The sequence below is a fragment of the Pavona decussata genome, unplaced genomic scaffold, assembly GCF_977016875.1.
Source record: "Pavona decussata unplaced genomic scaffold, jaPavDecu1.1 SCAFFOLD_198, whole genome shotgun sequence".
NCBI lineage: Eukaryota > Metazoa > Cnidaria > Anthozoa > Scleractinia > Agariciidae > Pavona > Pavona decussata.
This window is the reverse complement of record NW_028145606.1, coordinates 1,197,213-1,218,436: the sequence shown is the minus strand read 5'-3', so window position 1 is coordinate 1,218,436 and position 21,224 is coordinate 1,197,213. Positions and strand designations below refer to the sequence as shown.

The 21,224-nt window shown below is 38.9% G+C and overlaps 1 protein-coding gene across 2 annotated transcripts in view; it reads right to left on the bottom strand.

Moving 5' to 3' along the window:
• LOC146461481 (serine/threonine-protein kinase ATR-like) overlaps positions 1-21,224 on the bottom strand; it is an 83,416-nt gene that overhangs the window by 50,622 nt on the left and 11,570 nt on the right. For both annotated transcript variants that reach the window (XM_085086915.1, XM_085086914.1), the window contains exons 7-22: positions 19,245-19,318; positions 18,521-18,635; positions 17,411-17,550; positions 15,102-15,324; positions 14,132-14,275; positions 12,469-12,540; positions 12,249-12,292; positions 10,870-11,035; positions 10,258-10,363; positions 8,736-9,163; positions 6,668-6,959; positions 5,351-5,588; positions 3,404-3,662; positions 1,784-1,978; positions 892-1,086; positions 301-477 (exon numbers count right to left, since the gene is read on the bottom strand). In XM_085086915.1, the coding sequence (XP_084943041.1) occupies positions 301-477; positions 892-1,086; positions 1,784-1,978; positions 3,404-3,662; positions 5,351-5,588; positions 6,668-6,959; positions 8,736-9,163; positions 10,258-10,363; positions 10,870-11,035; positions 12,249-12,292; positions 12,469-12,540; positions 14,132-14,275; positions 15,102-15,324; positions 17,411-17,550; positions 18,521-18,635; positions 19,245-19,318 (2,868 nt within the window). The remainder of the gene's footprint in view (positions 1-300; positions 478-891; positions 1,087-1,783; positions 1,979-3,403; positions 3,663-5,350; positions 5,589-6,667; positions 6,960-8,735; positions 9,164-10,257; positions 10,364-10,869; positions 11,036-12,248; positions 12,293-12,468; positions 12,541-14,131; positions 14,276-15,101; positions 15,325-17,410; positions 17,551-18,520; positions 18,636-19,244; positions 19,319-21,224) is intronic.

The following is a 21,224-nucleotide window of genomic DNA, read 5'->3' as shown; positions in this document are numbered from 1 at the left end:
GATATGATTGTTGGCAAAATTTGAAAATGACTTAGAACGTGGTTTTGTTACACACAGTCTAAACTGTCCTTATAACTGACCCTATATCTAACATTCGGATGGTTCATTGAATGTTGAAAAAAAAAAAAACCAGAATAAGAAATTTGACATCAAAGAACTAGGTAAAATGAAGAGGCCAGGAAATATACTGACGAGACACTCAACGAGGAATAAACATGACAGATGGAATTTATCATGCAACCAGTGAGATGCAGCATACATGTAACATTGGCAACGTTAGATTGAAGGCTGGTTTCTTACCAAATGTTGAGTGGTTTTCAGATCTTTTGGCCCAGTGTACGTGTCATCCTTGGATGCCAGCATTGCCAATCCGCTAAACACTTTGTTATAGCTGACGTTTAGATACAATAATAGCTGATTGTAAACACTCTGGCCTTCCGCTCGTAACAGGCTTCCAAGTTCGACATCTGTCTCTTTCTGGAATGTAAACGAAAAATTCGAACGATTGAGTTTGTCCCATTTAAACTTTATACTGATTTGTCTCCAGGTGCATGGAACAATAAGGCAAGGCCTGTTTATAAGCCGACTTAGGTTCATGACACAAGACATGACTGAAGGTTCATCAAAATGTTCTCAAAATGTTTTTACCCCACCTAAACCCACGTTGTTCCCATCTGAACAAAACATGTTGAAAGAACTCCTACATGAACTGTTACAAAGACATTTCTACCGGCTGCTGTTAAAAAGAAGTAAACTAACAGATGATTTGGTTGTAGCTCTAGATCTTGCTTGAATCATGACTGCAAATTCAAGCCAAGAAATCGTGTTCAAAACATCTGTCTCTGCAAACAAGAATGACGTACATGTAAGATGTTGGGAAAATCGTATTACCTGCACATAACCAAGAGCCTTCTCTAGCTCAGATGGAGAGCAAGTCCTCACGAGGAAGGAGAAGATAAATTTGAAATTTTCCAATAGCATCTCTCGTCTGTTCATTTTCAGTTCTTTGGCGATATGTCTCAAGATTGCTGACGAGGAGGGCGACGCTTTCTTCACAAGATAGGGGATAACAAAACGTAACGTACTCTGCACAAAAAGACAAGTTTAGTAACGATTAGAAACTCCCATGAGAAAGAAAACGTAAAGTTAGATAATGTTACTGCTCCCTTACTTTGCATGGTTGTCTTGATACCAAGACAGCAGTGTACTCCGTGGAAAGGCTTGGCAAACAAACACTTTGCAAAAAAGGCCTTGGCCCTCTCACCCCTATAACGAAAACTCCTTGAAAGGTATTACTAAACAAATCTGCTAATTCATGAGCAGTTATTGGACATCAACAGACCAAAATGTGTAGAGCAAAGGCCCAACTGCTTTCAGAAATTTCAGAAACAAAAATGTCCCTACCAATTTTACCAACAGCGATTCTTGAGAACAACAAAAATGCCGTTTAATCACTTTTTCGATCGACCAACATAATTGGATATATTACCTTCTAAGTCAAAAGCATCTTTCCAATTTGCAGCCTTGCTTAATAAGATTCCCCGCTCATCTTCAACTTAAGACTCCATGCTGTTAGTCTCTGGGTATAACCATAATGAGAATAACTTGCTGGTGCTGCTTCAGTCACTTTCTCAGTATTTCGAACGTAAATCGTGCGTTTTTAACCAGTTTTAACAATTTTGAGCTCTTAGGAGTGAAACAGTAAACCAGCTTGCATGCAATGCAAATAATGTGATGGAGAGATTATAATTACAGAAAGTCTCAATTGCGTTTGTCAATGTACCTTTAAGAAAGAATGGTCATCCTTGAATTCAAACACCCTGGCAACTTCTAAAACAATGTCCAAAGATACTTTAGCGGTTGGGTTCTGGCTCTGTATCTTATCGATTGCATCCACTACAAACTTGCAAATTTCCTGCTTGAAACTAGAGAACAAATCCTTCAGTGGCTTTCCCTGAAATGTAGCCATCTCCTGGACCTAACAAAGGGCAACGTGGATTTGGTTTCAACATTAGAACCTCAGTCAGCATTAATTTAAGACAGGCTGTCACGAAAGTTCACCAGTTTCCATTTATACCCGACTGGAGAGGAAAACCGTTAGATGTGTTTGAGTGGATTTGTTTAAGGTGAAACAAATTAACAATAGAAATTTAAAAGAAATAGAAAGTAACAATAAACTGGACAGTCTTGGCGTATTTGAGCTGTGAAATCTGACAGCTCTCGACCTTAGCAACATTTAAAGAACTTTAAGTTATATATTTAGTACTTTAGAGGTTTAAAATCATTGGTCATTGGTCATTATCGGTTGATAATAGTATTAAAACTGCGTAGCGTCTTGGTCATTTGATGCAAAAGGTTTTTGGTATTTAGTAACGCTATTAAGTTCGGCTGATATTCACCGACGTTTCGGCAGTGCTGCCGTCTTCAGGGTGGCATGTTGAAAGTGGCATGTTGAGAGCTCGTTCAAAACGTCGGTGAATATCAACCGAACTTAACAGCGTTACTAAATACCAAAAAGCTTTTGCATCAATTGGTCATTATCGCCCAAGCATTTGGGGGTTAGGTTAGTGGACTCCTGTGGGCAAGAAACTCTGTTCGGTGATTAATCTCATTGTTGCTGAGGTAGAGCAACGATGCCCAATTTATCTTTATTTTAGTATGACCGTGAAGAGATGTCCAACTTCTTTACTACGGAAACCAACAGGACAGAAATTAGGCCTGTTCCAAACGTCGTGCTACTGCCGTGCCCAACGTAAATCAATTTGACCTGGCAGTGGCACGGCAGTAGCACAGCAGTGGTTTTTGAAGTCGAATTTAATTCAGTCGCGCCAAATTCTAAAATATAGAAATGCGATGAACGAGCAAAATTAACCCAAAATACATTAAAATAATTTATGAATTTACTTCGGCACGGCAATAGCACGCCGTTGAAACCAAGTCGCGTTACTGCCGTGCGGCACGACAGGGCCTGCCGTGCTAAATAGTCGTGCCAAACTTAATTCAGCCTGCTGAACTAAATGGCTTCAAACTTTGTGCTACTGCCGTGTTTAAGGCAGTAGCACGACAATTGGAACAGGCCTAAGTGTCTATTTTATGGAGGTGTCCGTTTTAGAGAAGTTGACTTTATATGGAGGAGCAACTGAACTGCCCGTAATAAAGAGGTGTCGGGAAGGAGAGGTTTCACTATATTTAGTATTGTAGAGGTTTAAAATCATTGTCATTGCTCATTATCGTTAACAATTTAAGAGGTTAGGTTATTGGACTCCTGTGGGCAAGAAACTCTGTTCAATCATTAATCTCATTGTTGCTGAGGTAGAGCAACAGTGCCTAATTTATCTTTATTTTAGATCGACGATAAATAGTATGACCGTGAAGATATGAGATTTGTTTTAGGCCCCATTACCTGTTTGAAGGCAACAGCTCTTATGAGCTGAGACTGCGCAGTCAGGCTCTCCAGCAAGCTCACAATCACAACCAGAAGTAGTTCTCCTTCAGCAACTCTTCCCAACTGTCCAATTGTCAACACAACCGTTTCCTGTAGTTTGTAGTTTCTTTGCAGTTGAGCTTCAACAAACACTTTTTTCAGCTTCGAAATTGCGGTCTGCTGCATGTTATTGTTAGAGTCTGCTCTTCCAGGCTTGACAATATAGGGGACAACATTGCTACCCAAAACAACAAGCTAACACTTACTTATTTATAAAAAAATTCAGTCTGTGGGTTAGGCATGAGAGAATTTTGGTCAGAAGGTCAGTTGTGGGTGCACTATTCCCTCAATGACCTTGTTTTAATTAATCAATCAATTAATTAATTAATTAATTAATAACTAACTTTGTCAACGAAAGTGGCACTTAATGACAAACGAACCTGTGGCCCTCAGATTAGGAATGCAATTGGAATTTGGAAATGTTTTGAAGAAGTTAAAGTCTGAACAAACAAGGGCAAGAGGCAACAATAAAAAACTTTGACAATAAACTTCAGCCCATAGAGCCTTATCACTCGGCAGTCATGTTGAGTCTCAGGAGGATAAAAAGCTTTGTTTTGCACGGCAAGCCTCGCACTGAATCTGCGTCTGGCCGAGGCTTGCCGTGCAAAAAACAAAGCTTTTATTCCCACGAGACTCCACATGGCCGTGGAGTGATAAGGGTCTATTTCTCTCCTCCCACGTGCATAGAAGGGTATCAGGTAACCTACACAAAATCTGAGGGAAACTTGTGATGGACTATCATCGTGTCAAGAGAAGAGAGTTATGTGAATCCCCTAGTTGCTCTTAGGTGCACACGGTCTGAGTGCAACCTTACAAACTTAATCATCAGGTTAAAATGTTGACAATATTGTATACTGCTTCATATTGAAAGAATATGAGGTAACCAAGAAAAGACAGTAGGAAGATTCAGGTAACTATGCAAGAAGTAACAAGTCAGTTTTGAAACCATAGTCTTATTTCGCATATTCAACAACAGAAATCACGATTGAAAAAGACCATAATCAATGGATATTGTTCGACAATTTGTGAAGTTTTTTCATAGCCAATGCCATTACTATGTTACATGAACTTGACTGTTAAACTAAAATTAATCTACATTTCTATACTTAAAAAAATAAATCAACCAGGCACTTCTCCTTTTCCCAAGCCAAAAGAATAAAAAAAAATTTCTCATTTTTATTGACTTCGAAAGTAGTGTCAGATACTTTCTACCACAGGTATACCAAGTCTACTCTCTGTGCGTTGGAGTGAACAGCCATCCAACCTCTGACTGGAAACTTCTTTTATTGTTTTCCATTTGTTGGTTTGGGGGACACACAAATATTTCTGTTTAAATAGTACGTGTTCTTTCCGATTCAAATTGTTTCATTGCACTTTTTGCATTTAGCGGGATGTTTTACAACAAAATTAATTTTGTTTGAAATAATTCTAATGTACAAAATATTGGAGAATACCAAATTTTGCATTTAAATTTCACTAAGGCCACTTATTTGAATTTCGTGATTAGATGTGCCTATTATCACTATTATCAGGAACTAGCCTGAAGTTATTTCGTGTCAATTGAATAACCAAACCATGTCATGAAATCTAAGCTGACATGGAATTTCGTTTCTATGCTTTCCGATGAAATTTGAAATTACAGCGTATTTCCAACAATTTGTAGTGAGATGTAGCTGGAACGATTGTTCAGATTGTTTATTTTTATTGCCTATTACATGATGCAGAAAATTAAAGGAATGAGTATAATAAATGCTAAATTAGGCAGGGATACCACAACAGCAGTAAGTCAATTACAGTGGTCCCAGCCTTCGCTTGGAATGTAGAGCAGTAATTACATCAAATACATTAGAGAGAGGATAAACTCACCTGAACGACATCCTAACATGAAAATCTGGATCCTCAATGAGATCAAAGCACGTTGCACTAATGATAGAACTGTGTGCTGCTGAGTCAGGGGTGAATGTCATGTGTGTAAAAATTCTCCTCATGCTGTTAATGAATGCACATTTTACAGACGACCCCACTTCAGGTGCTAGAAGTTGTAAGTACGGAGTGAATATTGCAGCGTTTACTATGGACTGAAGGTTATTGGTCTCTTCAGGACCTGGAGAAAAATATGAGAACACGTAAACTAAGGAGTGAAGGAATCAACAGATGTATCATTCGCTGGTTGACCTGGAAACGGGGTTTACCAGTTGAAGAGGTGCTTTTAGCAAAGCATAAGGACTTAAGAACTCGAACCTATGTTTGAACCCAGATATTTTTCTCAGGGCTGAAGAACCAGAACATCAAGGAAAATATATATATCACTACCAGCGAAAACTTTAGAAATGGTATAGAGACACCTTAACAGCTAACATGACACCCAAAACTGTTAACACAGGGCATTACTAAAACAAAACATAATTTTGACGAACTGCAAATCGCTAGTGCCTACAGTGATAAAATGTACCGAAATCAGGTTTCAATGTGAATGGTGTTATGCTTTTAAAAATTGAAACACGTGCATCGGCCTACGAGATAAAATTGAGAATCCCAAAAGGACGGAGATCAAAATGTGTCGAATGTGTAGATCAGGTTTCAGTAGCAAATTGAAGTCTGCCTCTGCTCAAATCTGTCAAGAAAAATCGCCCAAGGCACACTTCCAACGCTGACAGGTTGTTGGTCAATCACATAGGTGACATCTACGTGTCATGTGTTTATGCATGCGATGCGTTCAATTGGCCATATTCCGGAAAAAGAATGTATACAATAATTACTAAAACTCCCTCACCAGAGTTTTTTGGATTTGCTGAAATACAAAATGGGCCATGATTATTGGGGCGGCAAAAGTTTCTAGAGACTTCCTCCCACATTTACCTAAAACGGGAAAACTATTCCATCCTGAATAATTATGGTCAGCCAAACGCGACCTCACATGCAACTGCTCGTATACATGTTTGAACGTCAACTGCCAGGAAACAAAAACCAATAACAATAGCGATGCTTCGCTTTATATCCCTTGATGATATTAACGTACCAACCAGGGGCCTATTGGCTGTTCAAACACATCTTTTTTATGGTTGGGACATCTGAATGTCAAAACTAACGCTTGTAAAGAGTAAACATCGCTATAGTTGATTTACCATTCACAACCCTTTTTGTCAAGTATCTACTGCTGGAGATTGATTAAGTACACATTACCTGTCTTGTATTTATCACAAGAATCACAATCAGGGCAAAGTAATGTAATGCCATTGCAAACAGATTCATCAAAATATAGTCCATCCTTCATCTTTCTAACCACTGTATTCTCTGTAAGTACACAAGCTAGTGATCCTACAACTTTAGCAATTTCTTCCTGGACGGCAATACCAGCAGTCATGAGTCCAGGGAGAACGTCAGTCATCAGGTGGAACGAAAATGAACCAAGCGAGCAAAGCAACAGAGGCAGCCGTTTTAACGCCATTATTTTGGTGTCTAAAGAAGGGTCCTTCTGTTTAAACAATAAATAAATAAGAAAGTGGATTAACCAATGCGTATACAAGCTTAAAGATCGGTATTGTTGTATATTGCAATGCTACTGAACATTTTGAGTGCATTGGAAGACAAAATACATAATATGTGTTTACAACCAGTTACTAAGCATTTGCATTGTGACTGGTAGAAGCTCTTTCTCAGCCCCGTACTGAATTTTAAAACGCAGTTTCTGCTACAGTGGAGCATTGTTGCAAAACAGCCTTCCACCTAATGCCAGAGAGACCAAATCTGTATTCAAATTTAATATGAGTTAAACATGTAAAAAAGTTCTTCTCATTCTTTAGTGCAAACGGATGCTTTTACGTGTTTTACTAATTAAAAAAAGTTTTCTCTTTCGTTACGTTGTTACGTATGTTAATGTTAGAAGGCTAGCCTACTTTTCTTGTAAATTGGAATGTAATTTTCTCGTAATTTCAAATATCATTGAGAACTTCAATATTTGATGTTTCCTAACACTGGATAATAAGTTGCAAAACTTAACAACTATTCTTCATTGTTTCCACATGAACTAGCTTCACTGATGAACCAATACGATTACTTGGGTCAGATGACCACCAGAAGTGAAAGAATAAGCCCCTGCACAGGAGCAATCCATAGTTTCCACAAATTCACAAATTTTGAACAGTGTTTCCAAGTGTGGGGACTTAGAGATGGAACACTGTGTAATCACTGATATGTAGAGAAATAGTTTAGTCAAGGCTATGTATTTTTGCATAGTGCTTGTGACTATACTGATGTAATTGCTGTGTTGTGATTGAGGTCATAGGGTATCGTTCAATCTTTCATTCTATGGAGAATTCTCAGTGCTATACGGAGAGACCTGACAGCTACGAAACATAACCTACAATCTTAGATTGCAATGTAAAAGTTTCATCATCAATAGCGTTTGGCAAATGAGTTATTCTCCATTAGATAATCTCATAACCCCAAACAAACACTGCCATTTTTGCATAGCAACTCTGTCGAAACAAAAAATTGTAATGGGCAGGGGAGGGAAAAGAGAGTTTGCCATCCTAACCAACCGTTATAAATAAACGGTTAAGTTTAAAGGGAGCTTCAAGTGCTACAACTAAATCAACTTAAATTGTTGAGAATAATAGTAGTATACAGAATATTGGATAACACCTCCGATTTTTGCTTTGACATTTCGCATAGGCCACCATTTTGAATTCTGTGAAGTCATACCGTTGTCGCTAATATCAGGAACTAACCGCAAGTCATTTCCCGTCTAATAGTTGAACAACCAAACCATGCCATGAAATCTAAACTGGCACCAAAATTTGTTTTCTATGATTCTCAATAAAATTTGAAATTAGACAGTATTTCAAACATCCTCGGAGACTCAGGCAAATCAGTTTAATTGCGTTCCTCCTCACCCGACTATCTACCCCTGAGTCTCCCAGGATGTATTTCCAAAAAATGTACACCTGGACCCGGTTGTTCAAAGAGTGGATAACTTTATCCACTGAATAGGTCGCGATCCGGCAGATAAAATGTGTGCAAGATTATCCCAATAGTCCTATGATTTGTGAAAAGAGTAGAAGCATATGACAAATTTAAGTATTGGATTGAGTGGAAAACTTGCCGAAAGCGTTAGTTGGAGTACATTTGCTCTGTTGGATAGTGACTTATCCAGTGGATAAAGTTATCCGCTCTTTGAACAACTGGGGCCTGTATGCCAATTTATTTCAAGAGTACAGATTTTCATAAAAAAAAAAATGAGAACAAATACCAAGGCTAAAAGGAAAACTTGGGTTCTCCATGTCGGTGCAGTGTCGGATGGAAAAGCTGCAAGCAGATGAAGACACACATCTTTGCTCCTCCTGTTAACCACAGGACCAAGCGAGGAACCTAATGCAACCATTGCATCCACTGAAAGACTAAACTTGTGAGGAAGATCGCTCCAAGGTGGATCACATCGAGCTAACCAGGGAATGGATATCAAAACTATCAACAACTGGAGCGAATCCACGGGGATTTCAATTATATCTGAGATGCAGTAAAGTGCTCCAGAAATCTGAACAACTTTGTGGAAGAATGAGTTAATGGTGTTCAATGTTTCTGTGCTTCTTGGTACTTCCTTGGCAATTCCAACCATGATCTGTAAGGATGATTTAAGGATGTTGAAGAGGTTATTCCAATCCACGCTGATAAAAAATTCTGAAATAAAAACGAACAAATGAATTTAAATTAACTATTTGATTCATCAAAATGGAACACATATTTCCTTTTTTGTGAAGTGTGTTTATGATGTTTCAAGCTATAATGCTACACCAACAAGCATGCAGTATACCACAGTTGTAGCTTATCTAGCTAGCAGTTGTAAGTAGCAGCCAGAGTAACAGTATCTCTGTTCTAGGTACAAAATGGTGTAATTTTGGAGTGCTTGTGTCTTTGCCCTGTATTTCCGTGGCATTTTGCAGGGCTTTGGTAAGGAGTACTGCATTATATAGCAAATAATGGTATATATAGCATGTTCGGCTTGCATTTTCGCATGGCTATGACCAGGGATAGTGGATCTGACAGTGCACTTGCATTTTGCTTATTTGCATTGAGTAAGGGCCTGGCATACCTTAGCAGTGATTAGCATTTGGCAGTTGGTCTTAAGAGGTGGTGTCGGATTTGTTTTTTGTTTTGTTTTGTTTTTTCTGGGGTGGGTTAGAGGGGCTAAGGCTGCCCTAAACAACAAGCCCTGTCTCCGTCCTGACCCTCTCGTCAGCTCAGAGGCCCCTTAACCTGGTTAGTGGTCATTTAACCGCCAATGAACTAGTCCATCTGGGGGCTGGCTGACCACATTGGATATCTATGAATATCCATGGAAACAATTCGTTAGACGTCTGCAAAAAGTGAATATTGGTAAACGTCAAAGATATTTGCAGAAACAAGTATTTTCTCCTGTATAAAAGTCAACACGTCAATTTCATGAGATTCATAGTTTGGTGAGAAGCCAACTTCATATCAACCCTGCATGCCAATGTTTTCAGTTAAAATAGAAGCAGTTTATATACATACACATATAAATCTCATTGTGGCTTCCTGCAAAGTATCCATCATGCGACATTGCTCAGAGCTTCCTGCTGTTTAACATTTTGGTTTTGAAGTCATAAGAAACACATTCCTTCATGTTTTGTCAAGCTACTTTGTTCTAAGAAAATATCCCGAGATTCAAGGTGACATTTAATAATCAGTGTAATAAAGACCAAATCAACCAACAATGTGGCAATATAAAACACTATAGTATAACATGTTAGTACCTTTTATATCACCAAGTTCAATACATCTGTTAATGTGGTAACTACAGAGATGGACCATCGTTTCTATTATCACTCGGATTCCTTCCAGTTCACAAATAAATTCCTCCTGGTTGGATAAAATTGCACGAAATAAGTGAACGTTTGTAACATCAAATCCACACACTCCATTTAGTTGTGACATCAAAGAAGATATTTCAAAAAAATATGTAACTAGCATAGTACAAGGTACTGAATGCACATAGGACGTTTGGTAAGCTGGTGGAAAGAACAAAAATGGTGGACAGGTGGATCATTCGGGATGGAGGTAGGTAGCTAGGTGGGTAAGCAGGTAGGTAGGTGGGAAGATAAAAATGGTGGACAGGTGTACCGGTCGGGATGTAGGTAGGTAGGTATATGGGTAGGTGGCTGAGTGGGTAAGAAGTTTGGTAGGTAATAACGTAGGTAGGCAGGTGGAAGGGCCTTAGGTAAGGCAGCAAGCAGGTAGGTCAGTTCAGTCAAGCAAAAAAACCTAAATAATTTCTTCCCTTTACGTTTGCCTCAATTCATTTGCTTGCTTGATCTACCATTTGGACTATCTGCAAATCACTCAAAGAAACTAAGGAATTAACTCACCACATTTGGGCACGTTTCCTTTGCCTTCTGTGACAGAGATTTCTCAAGCAATTTGAATTTACCCACTAATCTGTGCACAGTTGCTGACCCTGGTCTTGATTTCTCCTGCTTGGCTGCAGAATTGGAGATGGTAAGAGTTTTCCTTTTCTTCAGAGAGCTGGCTTTGCTGGTAGGGTCAATAAAACAGCATGATGTAGGACACAATAAGGTGAATTTTTTCCCACATAAATTATGCATATCATCACACAGCAACTATTTGTATTATTTTTCCTTTTTTCGCAACTGTCTACGTTAGGTACATAACTGCGATGGTCTATTTTTTTGTTGTTGTTGTTTTTTTTTTAATTCGTGTCAATGATTTACATTCGAAATCATTATACACATGTCACATTTCACTTCAATCACTTCACTTCCACAGGTAGTACATTACTAATTCACATAATGACGAGCACCCAACTGGCTCGATAGCTCAGTTGGTAGAGTACTGCACCGGTATCGCAGAGGTAAGTCCCGTTGAAGCCCGCCTTTTTTTTCTTGGGGGGGGGGGGGGGGGGGAGGGGGGGGTTTCTTTTCGCAGCTGCTTGAGTTGCATTTGTAATTGCTATGGTATAGAGCTCAACTGTTAATTTTGTATACTGCAGTTCAAAATAAATAAATATCGTTATCATTATCAGGAAAAATTAAAAAAAAGCAGATTTTCTTTCTTTGAGCATCCTTGCAACTACTCTGCACGGCCAGACTACACAGTTTGTCAAAATCTGCACAGCAAACCAGTGATTACAGGCAAATCACTCTCAAAGATTCCAAGGGCTGCGTTACCCTCAAAACCCCCTTTCATCATGTAGCAAAAAAACCCCTAAGGCTTTCAATCCACCGCACGGGAAAAAAAATGGAGACTGATACCTTTATCCATAATTCTAAGCGCACGAAAACCCTAAAAACGATCATAAAAACGCATAGAAAGGCTCTAAAATCTTAGTACAGGGACGAATTTCTCAGAACTATGGATTTCTGTGCGCCTATTGGCTGTGTTAGGTTCACAAGGTATTGTGGTAAGCTGTACAGCCGCCATCTTTTTTCCCGTACTGCGGATTATAAAAAGATAATAGAGAGATTTAGCTTTGCTAACGCCAAACGGGAAACGTAACGCCGCTGTTTGTTCTAAAATGCATAAACTTGTGTTTCTCGTACTCACTTCTCTCTTTTTCATGTTTGCTCGATAGCTGTCACCGACTGGGTGGAGATAAGCTTAAACCAAAAAAGCTTCATTGTTTTTCATCAAAGAGAAGATTTCAGCCTGGCGTTTGCCGTTTGCCGTAAACGCGATGCTAAATCTCTCTAATAACTTTACAGTACAGTTTGTTGCTACCAAAAGTCACCTTCCAGTTGCCATTGCACTTGAGTGTTTCTCTGAGTCACTGGACTGGGAAGATATACAAGTGCGGGACATGACTATTAGTACATGTAATACAGTGTGCGTACTTGTCATTTCAAAAAGTGTGTTAATATTTCCATCATATGTCATTGTGCAACCTCAATATTAGATTTTTATTAATTATACAATGCATTCATTGATACAATCTACATAAATATGTTTACCTTGAGAGTAACCACGGCGTTCTCGTTGCCTCTCTCAGTATTTAATGTCTCACATAAGCATATCACCAGGAACTAGTCAAAAGAAGCGCCAAAACGGCATCAGCATGATTTATGTAATGTTAAAAAAATGAACAGGAGTATTTTATCGGGTTTAAAACCACGCGGCGCAGCCAAGTGGTTTTAGACAAGATAAAACATGTGCTGCAAGTTTTTTGAACAGCTTCAAAAACATTCCTGGAAAAGTGTGTGTCAATAGAGTTCACAACAATTATGCTTTTGTGAACATTGGATATTAGCATAAGAGAAAAACATCGCATACTATTGAGGAGTGTGAAAAAATCCCTTTTTGATATAAAAACATCTACTGGTCAAGAAAATTTTTTCTCGTATTGCAAAAGTAGTTAAAGAAAGTTGGGGCTTTCTAAAAAAGCAATAAAAAGGGTAGGTTAACGACATAATTATTTCTTGAGATGATTTGCAAAAATTAAGATTTAGAAGTCCTTTTTGCGAGTTCACATGTTGCCATGGCAACTGTTATCACGTCAGAACTAGCCTTACCTATTGCCCAACAAAAGAATGACAAAGATGTTTATAGTTGGTCAATCTATCTCATCAGATAGATTTTTTTTGTAACCTTTCACAAACAGTAGAGAAATGAAAAACCCTTTCAGGCCTCCTTAAAGGGGAGGTATCACGAAAATTTGATGTCATTTCAAAACCCAAAAATGTTTGTCTGACAGCAGAAGCAAAAAAATAATTGTCTAGTTTTGTTATAAATTATCACCCCAGTGCAATAAAACTGTCGATTAGTTCCTCTGGCCAGAGACAGAGTAGGTTGGAATGGATTGAAACTTGAAAAATGTTAGGCTAATGTTTTTCAAGTTTTTGTATTTTTGTTTCCAAAATGCGCTAGAACAGATCACGAGTTGTTCCTGTCAAGAATTGAGTTGATTTCTCTCCTCTCATTGTTCTAGAATTATTTTTTAGCAAAGTGAAGGTCTTATTTCACCATTTTTAACAAAAAGGGTCAAAAGCCACATGACATTCCCCTTTAAGGACGGTGCCTACTAATACAGAAGTATTTTTGTGCGGTTTATGACTCTGCGGGAAAAGCAGATTTTAGCAAGAGCTATTGAAATCCAAAAATAAAATTGGGGGTAGTCACGCATCTTTCAGGGATAATTAAGCAACATTTATTCAAAAAAGCCAGTAAAATATAAAAACAATGTATGGCGTTTTCTTCCATATTGAAGCTTTATCATCTCTGAAAAATTCATGGTTCCCCCTAATTTTCTTTTTGAATACCAACAGCACTTGCTAAGTTCTGCTTTCTCTGCATAGTTTTAAACCGCGCAAAAATATCCCTGTTTTAGGTGGCACTACTCATAGGAAACCCGAGTATCTCTAGATGCACAGAACGTATGCGCAGTAACAAACGTAGGCACCGTCCTTACGCAATTCGCCTCTACAACAAAATTTCACCTCAATGATGAAGCTAAGAAGACAATTTGTTAAAGAAAACATGGTATGAGTATGTTCATATTTTTCTGTTGTTTGCAGTGTCTAGGCTTTGATATTAAGTTGGATTTAAATACTTCAACAGGAACCTGCTCAAAATAATTTTGATCAAAATGTTGTAGATGGCAGATTATGATAGTCTTACCTGCTGGTCTTGCTGGGTGCCAATGAAGCTCACCAGGCTCTCATTCACATCATCTTTGATGCGACATTGTGTTAGAGGAACAGTTCCCCTTGTGCTGACTGGACTGCATTTGTTTAAATAGGCAACAAACAGGCATACTGCTTTCTGCAAAGATAAAATACAAATATAATATACTTTTGAATAAGATTATATTGAATGCTCTCCTCCATGGCGTTTTTGTTTGCTTTGACATAATGATGGAAAAATATGTGATGACTTGAGTAACCGTCTCCCATGATGTCAATATTTTCCGTTAGAGTATTAATTGGCAATTCACATTGCCAAAGTTCTGCTACATGCAGCTTAGCTAAACAGTTCACTAAACTAACGATATTCACCTAAGTAGAGGCGGATAATGGTGGATATTTACCAATCCTGGAGGCGGCAAGGAAAACATTTATTATTACTAAAAACTGGATCATTGTATAATGCAATTCCAGGGATTTGATTGGCATAGCGACCATGGTATATGAGCCTTTATGCCATGACCAAGAAAAAGCGAAGTGTCTTCTTGTTGTTCTTGCAAAGCGAAATCAGCAAGAAAAAGCATTATCTCTTGATTGTTTTAATAAAACAATTATTCCACTCGCACTTGTTAGCCAACAAGATGCATAGATAGCCAACGAGGCGCGTAGTGCCCAGTTTGCTATAATCATCTAATTTTCAATGTGCGCTCATGACATAATTGTTAACTATCCATTGACTGAATGATTGAATTAGTCTATATCAACCAATAGATAGCAAGCTCCATTAGACACTTCATGTCTGACCCATTGGCCAAAATGTCCCATGCAAAATCCAGGACAAAGCTGGCAGGTGAATAGCAAATATTATTTTGAGTTTGAGTAGCCAATCAGGGCACATGAAACACACTATCCATTGGGTTGGAACAAGTATTTATGTACTGACTACCAATCTTCATTGTAATTACCTTCAGCTCATGGGTAAGAAACGTTTGCGGACCATTGCTACATAGAATCCTTCTTAGTGTGAGTAAGAAGTGATTCACATGCCCTGAAGGAAAGGCAAAAAGGACAGACTGGTGGACTATCGAGTCTTTGTGCTGATTTTGCTCCTTCTTGTTAGCAGAAACCGTTCTTGACAGAGCCTCCAGACACTTTGCGACACTGGACTCAATGGCGATGGCTTTTTCCCTATGGAAAATTAAAACAAGGCTCTTGTTAAAATCCAGTATAACACCAGTTATCTTTTAACCATGGATTGCCCTGTTAGGATTGGTGAGGAGAATCAGCAGAAGATTTAGAAGAATATCGTGACTCAAAATTTATGACTCAATATTGCTATGACTCAATTTTTCACTTAACAAGACATAAACAAGCTCTACATAAAAAACGTTACTTTATTCAGCTGTCACCCTTGTGGCACTGAGACATTTTACCTTCCTCATCCTCCTCCTATTGTCATTGGCTTGGTCAGTATTTTATTTCAAAGTGAATGACACTGGGAAATTCAATACAATGTACCAGTTGCCCTTCTGGATTATTGGCGGTAAGAATTGAATGCAAGGGAGCCTGACCTCTGGACTGTTTCCATACAGAATGATGCTCCATGTACATAATGCAAGTGTTGTTCAACAAACTCAACAACTGCCAAATGCTCATGCCGCAGTAGTCACTGTAGAGAAAGTTCTGCTTGCAAATGTAATATCCTTTTTCACCCCCATCCTGGGCCTGCACCAGCAATGTCCCCAGTCATCCTTGTCACGCAGTCAAATGTGATATCACCCATTGAGCTGACAGGGAAGATGCACCCAGGACAACTTGGTTACTTTGATTTACACATTAAGACTACTTGAGGTGACAAATGTGGCATTTCCTGCTATGGTTGGATCTATCACTACTTGCCAGTGACCAAAAGAAAAATCTAAAATGGAAACCATTGATTTTGAGCCGCTTAGGGCATCAATTGAATACTCAACACTGGGCGAGGGAAAGAAATCCTCCATAGTTGCCGTATTCAGTGGCAAAAAGCAAAAACACGAGCCACTGACATCCATCCTTTTTCGTCACCACCACAACTGGCGAGCAAGGGCTGGATGATTATTTTACCTTTCCCCTCACCAATAAGCCAGACGCTAGTTGTTCAATTTCAACACGCTTCTATGGAGTAGTGTACCTGGATGCTGTCTGTATGAGAGGGCACTGCTAGTTTCAATTTGTGCTTGGAAAAATATACAGGAGAAAGAGCATGTTGGTGATTCATTGTACAATTGCTCATCCAGTCTTTCAGTCCCATTCAAGTACTCAGCACTGGCAATCCTTCCAAGAAGCTCCTGTAGAGATTCCCGCTGGATCCTTCCATCTCTTACTTGTGATGTATATTGGCTTATTACTATGGCTAAGCTCGGAATACTTTCATTCATACTTTCATTCTCTCCGAACTAAACTATGGCCTATCTTAATGTAAGCAACTACAGGACAAGCAGCCAAGTTGCCTGCTTGATCCGAAACATTCAAAACATGCAATTGGAATACTTTTACTTCTTTGACATTATTTTGCCAATGACCAAAGAACGTCTGTTTCAAACTGGAGCTAAAAAAAGCCTCTAACAAATTTAAGACCCAATTGAGACTCTGTATGACACAAGTAGGCAGAGCCCAGGTGAGCTGTAACAGGGATTAACAAACGCATCGCTTAGTGGAAGTTGGGTGCCTTCGATATCCAGGAGCTTCCACTATTGGCAGCCAGCTCCTAGATTGAGACCGCTCCCATGGCTAGCCAATCCTGGCAAACCAGCCATGAGTCCCCAGGCCTTCAAGGGAAGACCGGCACCTGTCACACTCATAAAACAGTGGAGAACAGAAAGTTCCTGGCCCAAAGTGATATTGCTGGTCACGGAGCAACACTTGCGCTCTTTGTTGTTAACTTCATTAAATTGCATTTAACTACAGTGATCATGTCCGTGTTTGGTTTAATAACCACTGAACGTCAAACCATCCACCTGCAAATGAGGGGCTGGTTGTTTTTGGCCACAACAGCGCAAACATTTCACTCATAAAATGACACCTGATTTCTGACAATGGCAATATATGAAGCAACTTGTGATAAAACTTCTATCCTCAAAATCCCCGCATCCTCAAACCCATGTGCATTTGCAAATATGTTGTACCAGAGCATAGCGCGACATTTCCAAGTATGCTATCAGGCATCCTTAAAGCAGCTACACTGTATGACCAAAATACAAGAAAGAGATATTGCATGAATGATGAAAGATGTTACCTTCCATTTCCTGGTAATTTCTCAACAGCAGACACCAAAATCTCCAGCAGGGAACACAGACACTTAACAAATTGATCTAGTACAGGCATACAGGGGAGTCCACTCCAGGGAAGTAACCCAGTCATCATGTCAAGTGCCACCTGACAAAAAATGAAACAACAACAAAAGAAACTTTATTAACAAAAATAACGACTTAATGTACATATACACTAACCTGCTTGCAAGTAGCTGTTGTTATTTGGGACATGTAAGTTAAATCGTTGTTTCAGACAAAAAGACAAAAAACCAACAATCACAGCCCAAGCCAAAGCTATCAAAGAGAGAACACATAATGAACTTTGAAGCAAAAGGAGCACAATATATTGACCCAAGAGAAAAGTGACTCTGACAAGAGCCATGACCGATAACAAAGGCGGGTGTAGCAAAGTCAAAACCACCAGGCGTACACTACGCCTATTTTGTGAGAAGAGAGTGAAAGAGCGTTACATAAATGCATTCAACAGTTTGTTTACATATTGTATACTTAATGTGCAATGTAGAAAGAAACCCACCAATCGAAAACTACTTTCAAGATGAAGCATATAGCGCAAATGTTATTTTTAAAATCTGTACCAATTTTGTAATGTTTATTCACGCCACTAAGCAGTGACTGCAGTCACTCTTCTTAGTAGCCTTACACCCTGGAAATGTTCGCTATATAAATGATATTATTATTAACTTGTAATTATCAAAGGTTAGGGAGTACGTTCAATGTCACCAGGCTTTCTCTCCTTTGCCAAGTTGGTGATGATGTCATCCACCCCTGCAAAATCTGCGGGGATGCCAGATACTCATCCCAAGATACATTCTTTCGTTGATGGATTGATTATCCCATACAAGCTCAACTCCAAATGCAATTAGGAGAGCATTCTTTCTACATCGAACGCAATTAATTATCATTATTACTAAAAAATCAGTCTTCATCTTTCTTTTGATGAAGCCATGTACTGTGTGTTAGCCACAATAGGGTTCATTTAGCCATGACACTGTCAATGGCGCGGTAAGTGAATTCAAGGCAAATGGGTAAAGTTAAGTGGAGCCAAGTGGTCAGGGATCTTCTTTGTAACAAACCCTCTTGATATTGAAGAGACCTGTCCTTAGCAACTGACAGCTGATTTTCCATAATGTTGCCACACTGCCATGGGCAAATTGGTAAACATCACTGATCACATGGGCAATAATTTTACTGCAAGAAAAAAAAAACAGCTAGCAGATCTCCAGTTTTCAAAAGCTCTTTTTTCACTGGACCCAAATAACCTGCAGCTGCATTGATTTTTTAGGGTTGGGAGCATTATTCTGTTGTTTGCTCTTTTGTCCTCTCTACCAACCAAGTGGGGAGCATGGGGTGCAGGGATGGCACAGTGGTTAGAGCACTTGCCTCCCACCAATGCAATGTGGCCCGGGTTCGATTCCTGGACTCGACGTCATATGTGGGTTGAGTTTGTTGTTGGTTCTTGTCCTTGCTCCTGAAGGGTTTTTCTCCGGGTTCTCCGGTTTTCCTCCCTCCACAAAAACCAACATTTCCAAATTCCAATTCGATCTGGAATCCGAGGGCCATAGGTTTGTCAGTCGTCAAACTGTTAAGTGTCACCCTCATTAAACAAAGTTGATTTGAGACAATGCAGCCATGATAATTATAAAACAGTCAAGTGACAATTTGATCACTGCAAAGGACCTACATGTACATGACTGTATATCTAATCCCCAGTCCATCAGACCTTGTGCTGCCTCCAAATATTATGCATCAATCAGTGTAAGTAAGCCAAGCAGAAATAAATTGTGTATATTTACAAACCTGACAGCCTGTTGTAAAGAATAGCAGTCTTCAGCATGCTTTACACATATCAATTTCTTCACAATGTTAAGTTCCTTTTGAGACAAAAATACAACAAATGTTTCTTAGTTACACTGAACCACAACCTCATCATTATAACTGTAATTTTCCATACATTTTAAAAGGAAGGGGCTGGAGAATAATTTATCATTCATACTTTGTTATATTTAACACTAATTGTTATTCCATAAGGGCTTATTCCATAAGCGTATCTTTGGATGAGATGATAGATAGCCAACGAGGCACGTAACGCCAAGGTGGCTATAATCAAAACTGTTAGCATGATTCCTAGGTAGTCAATTTCACCAACAGCTCCAACATTACTATCTCATAGTGTATCCCGCTATGGTAGACTAAACTATTGACATGCTTTTCTGTATAGGCCTAGAACAATATTATTCTACATGTACAAAGAAGGTGCTCATTGCTTTTTTTACAATATACAGTAAGTCATGAGCAATCTTCACCTAATTGTGATGACGGCAATAACAACAACAACAACTTTATTTGACATATGTATCCTTTTTACGGCATGTACTAAAACGCGGAACATGGGAATGAAACCACTAAAACGAAACCACTGGAACCACCGAAACACATAAAAATGGAGATAATTTTTTTTTTCTCCCCTCCCTGGCAAGTAAAGCATGTTTACTCTTCCCCACACCGTACAATTTATCTTTGCCCATGTGACTTGTTCGAAATGTGACCCCATGTACTAACCCAAAACAACGAAATGAATCCACCAAAACAACCGAAATGGCCGAAACGAAAGGAAATCACCGAAACAAGAGAAACAACCGTCGTCATGCAACGCTGAGCCTAAAAACCGTTGCATAGGAGATTGGGAAGGTAACTGTTTATAACTAAATGCTGTCTCTCATATAGATTGGAGCGAAATTTTGATTTTTTTAATTATGAGTTTGTTTCAGGAACTCGTAAAAGCGATGTTTACCAGTAGCCGTGTTTACCTCATTATTTTCTGCCTGGGTATCAGAGGTTTCATGGTGGTATTTAAATAGCAACAAGGTATCTTTAAAATGTAGTATGGGTTGATGTGAGCGTTCCTTATTTCCCTGTCAAGAATCCATGTGATACTTTCCTTGTCTGTATTAGTAAAAGGGGAAGTAGAAATGTAAAATACTGATTAACAGAGGATGCAACTCAAAGTCAACGATCTTTTAATAAACATGTATCATATGTTTTTATGATAAATTGAAAGTTTAATCTACAATCAAGGCCGTTTTTTTCCTACTAGATTGCATGAAGAAAGACATAGTCTTTCTACATGCTGGCCTATCCTGCAGCTAGAAATACATACCAAATTTTCGTACCATCAACCGCCCGTTAAGGTACCTTAACAAAGTACTTATCAGCAGAAGGCTGGTCACGCGAACGCAAACGAAGTTGGTGCCTTCCAAGGGGCGATCAAGATAAATTGTACAGTGTGGGGAAGGGTGAACATGTTTTACTAGCCATGGACGGGGGGGGGGGGGGGGGGGAGAAAATTCAAAATTATCACTATTTTTATTTTTCAGTGGTTCTGGTGGTTTCATTTCGATTGTTTCGGTGGTTCCGGTTGTTTCATTCCGGTGGTTTTGTTCCAGTGGTCTTGTTCCGGTGTTCTGGGTTTTAGTACATGCCATCTTTTACAGGAATACATGTACACAGCTCAAATACAGCAATAAAGGTGAGCCAAGAAAACAGCATTTAAATGTGTTTAAACAGAGGCATTTTAACGCATGAAAACAGTGGTTAAAACACTTTTTAACGTCTGCAAATACCCAGTTCAAAATGGGCTGTGTTTCATTCAGCTTTGAATTACACCTTTTTATGATAATCCTGGAACTGGAGAATTCATGATAAATAATGCTTGGCAACAATTAATTACTGTCTTTTCTTGCCCATAAATGTACATGTAAATTGCTTTCAAATGCTCTG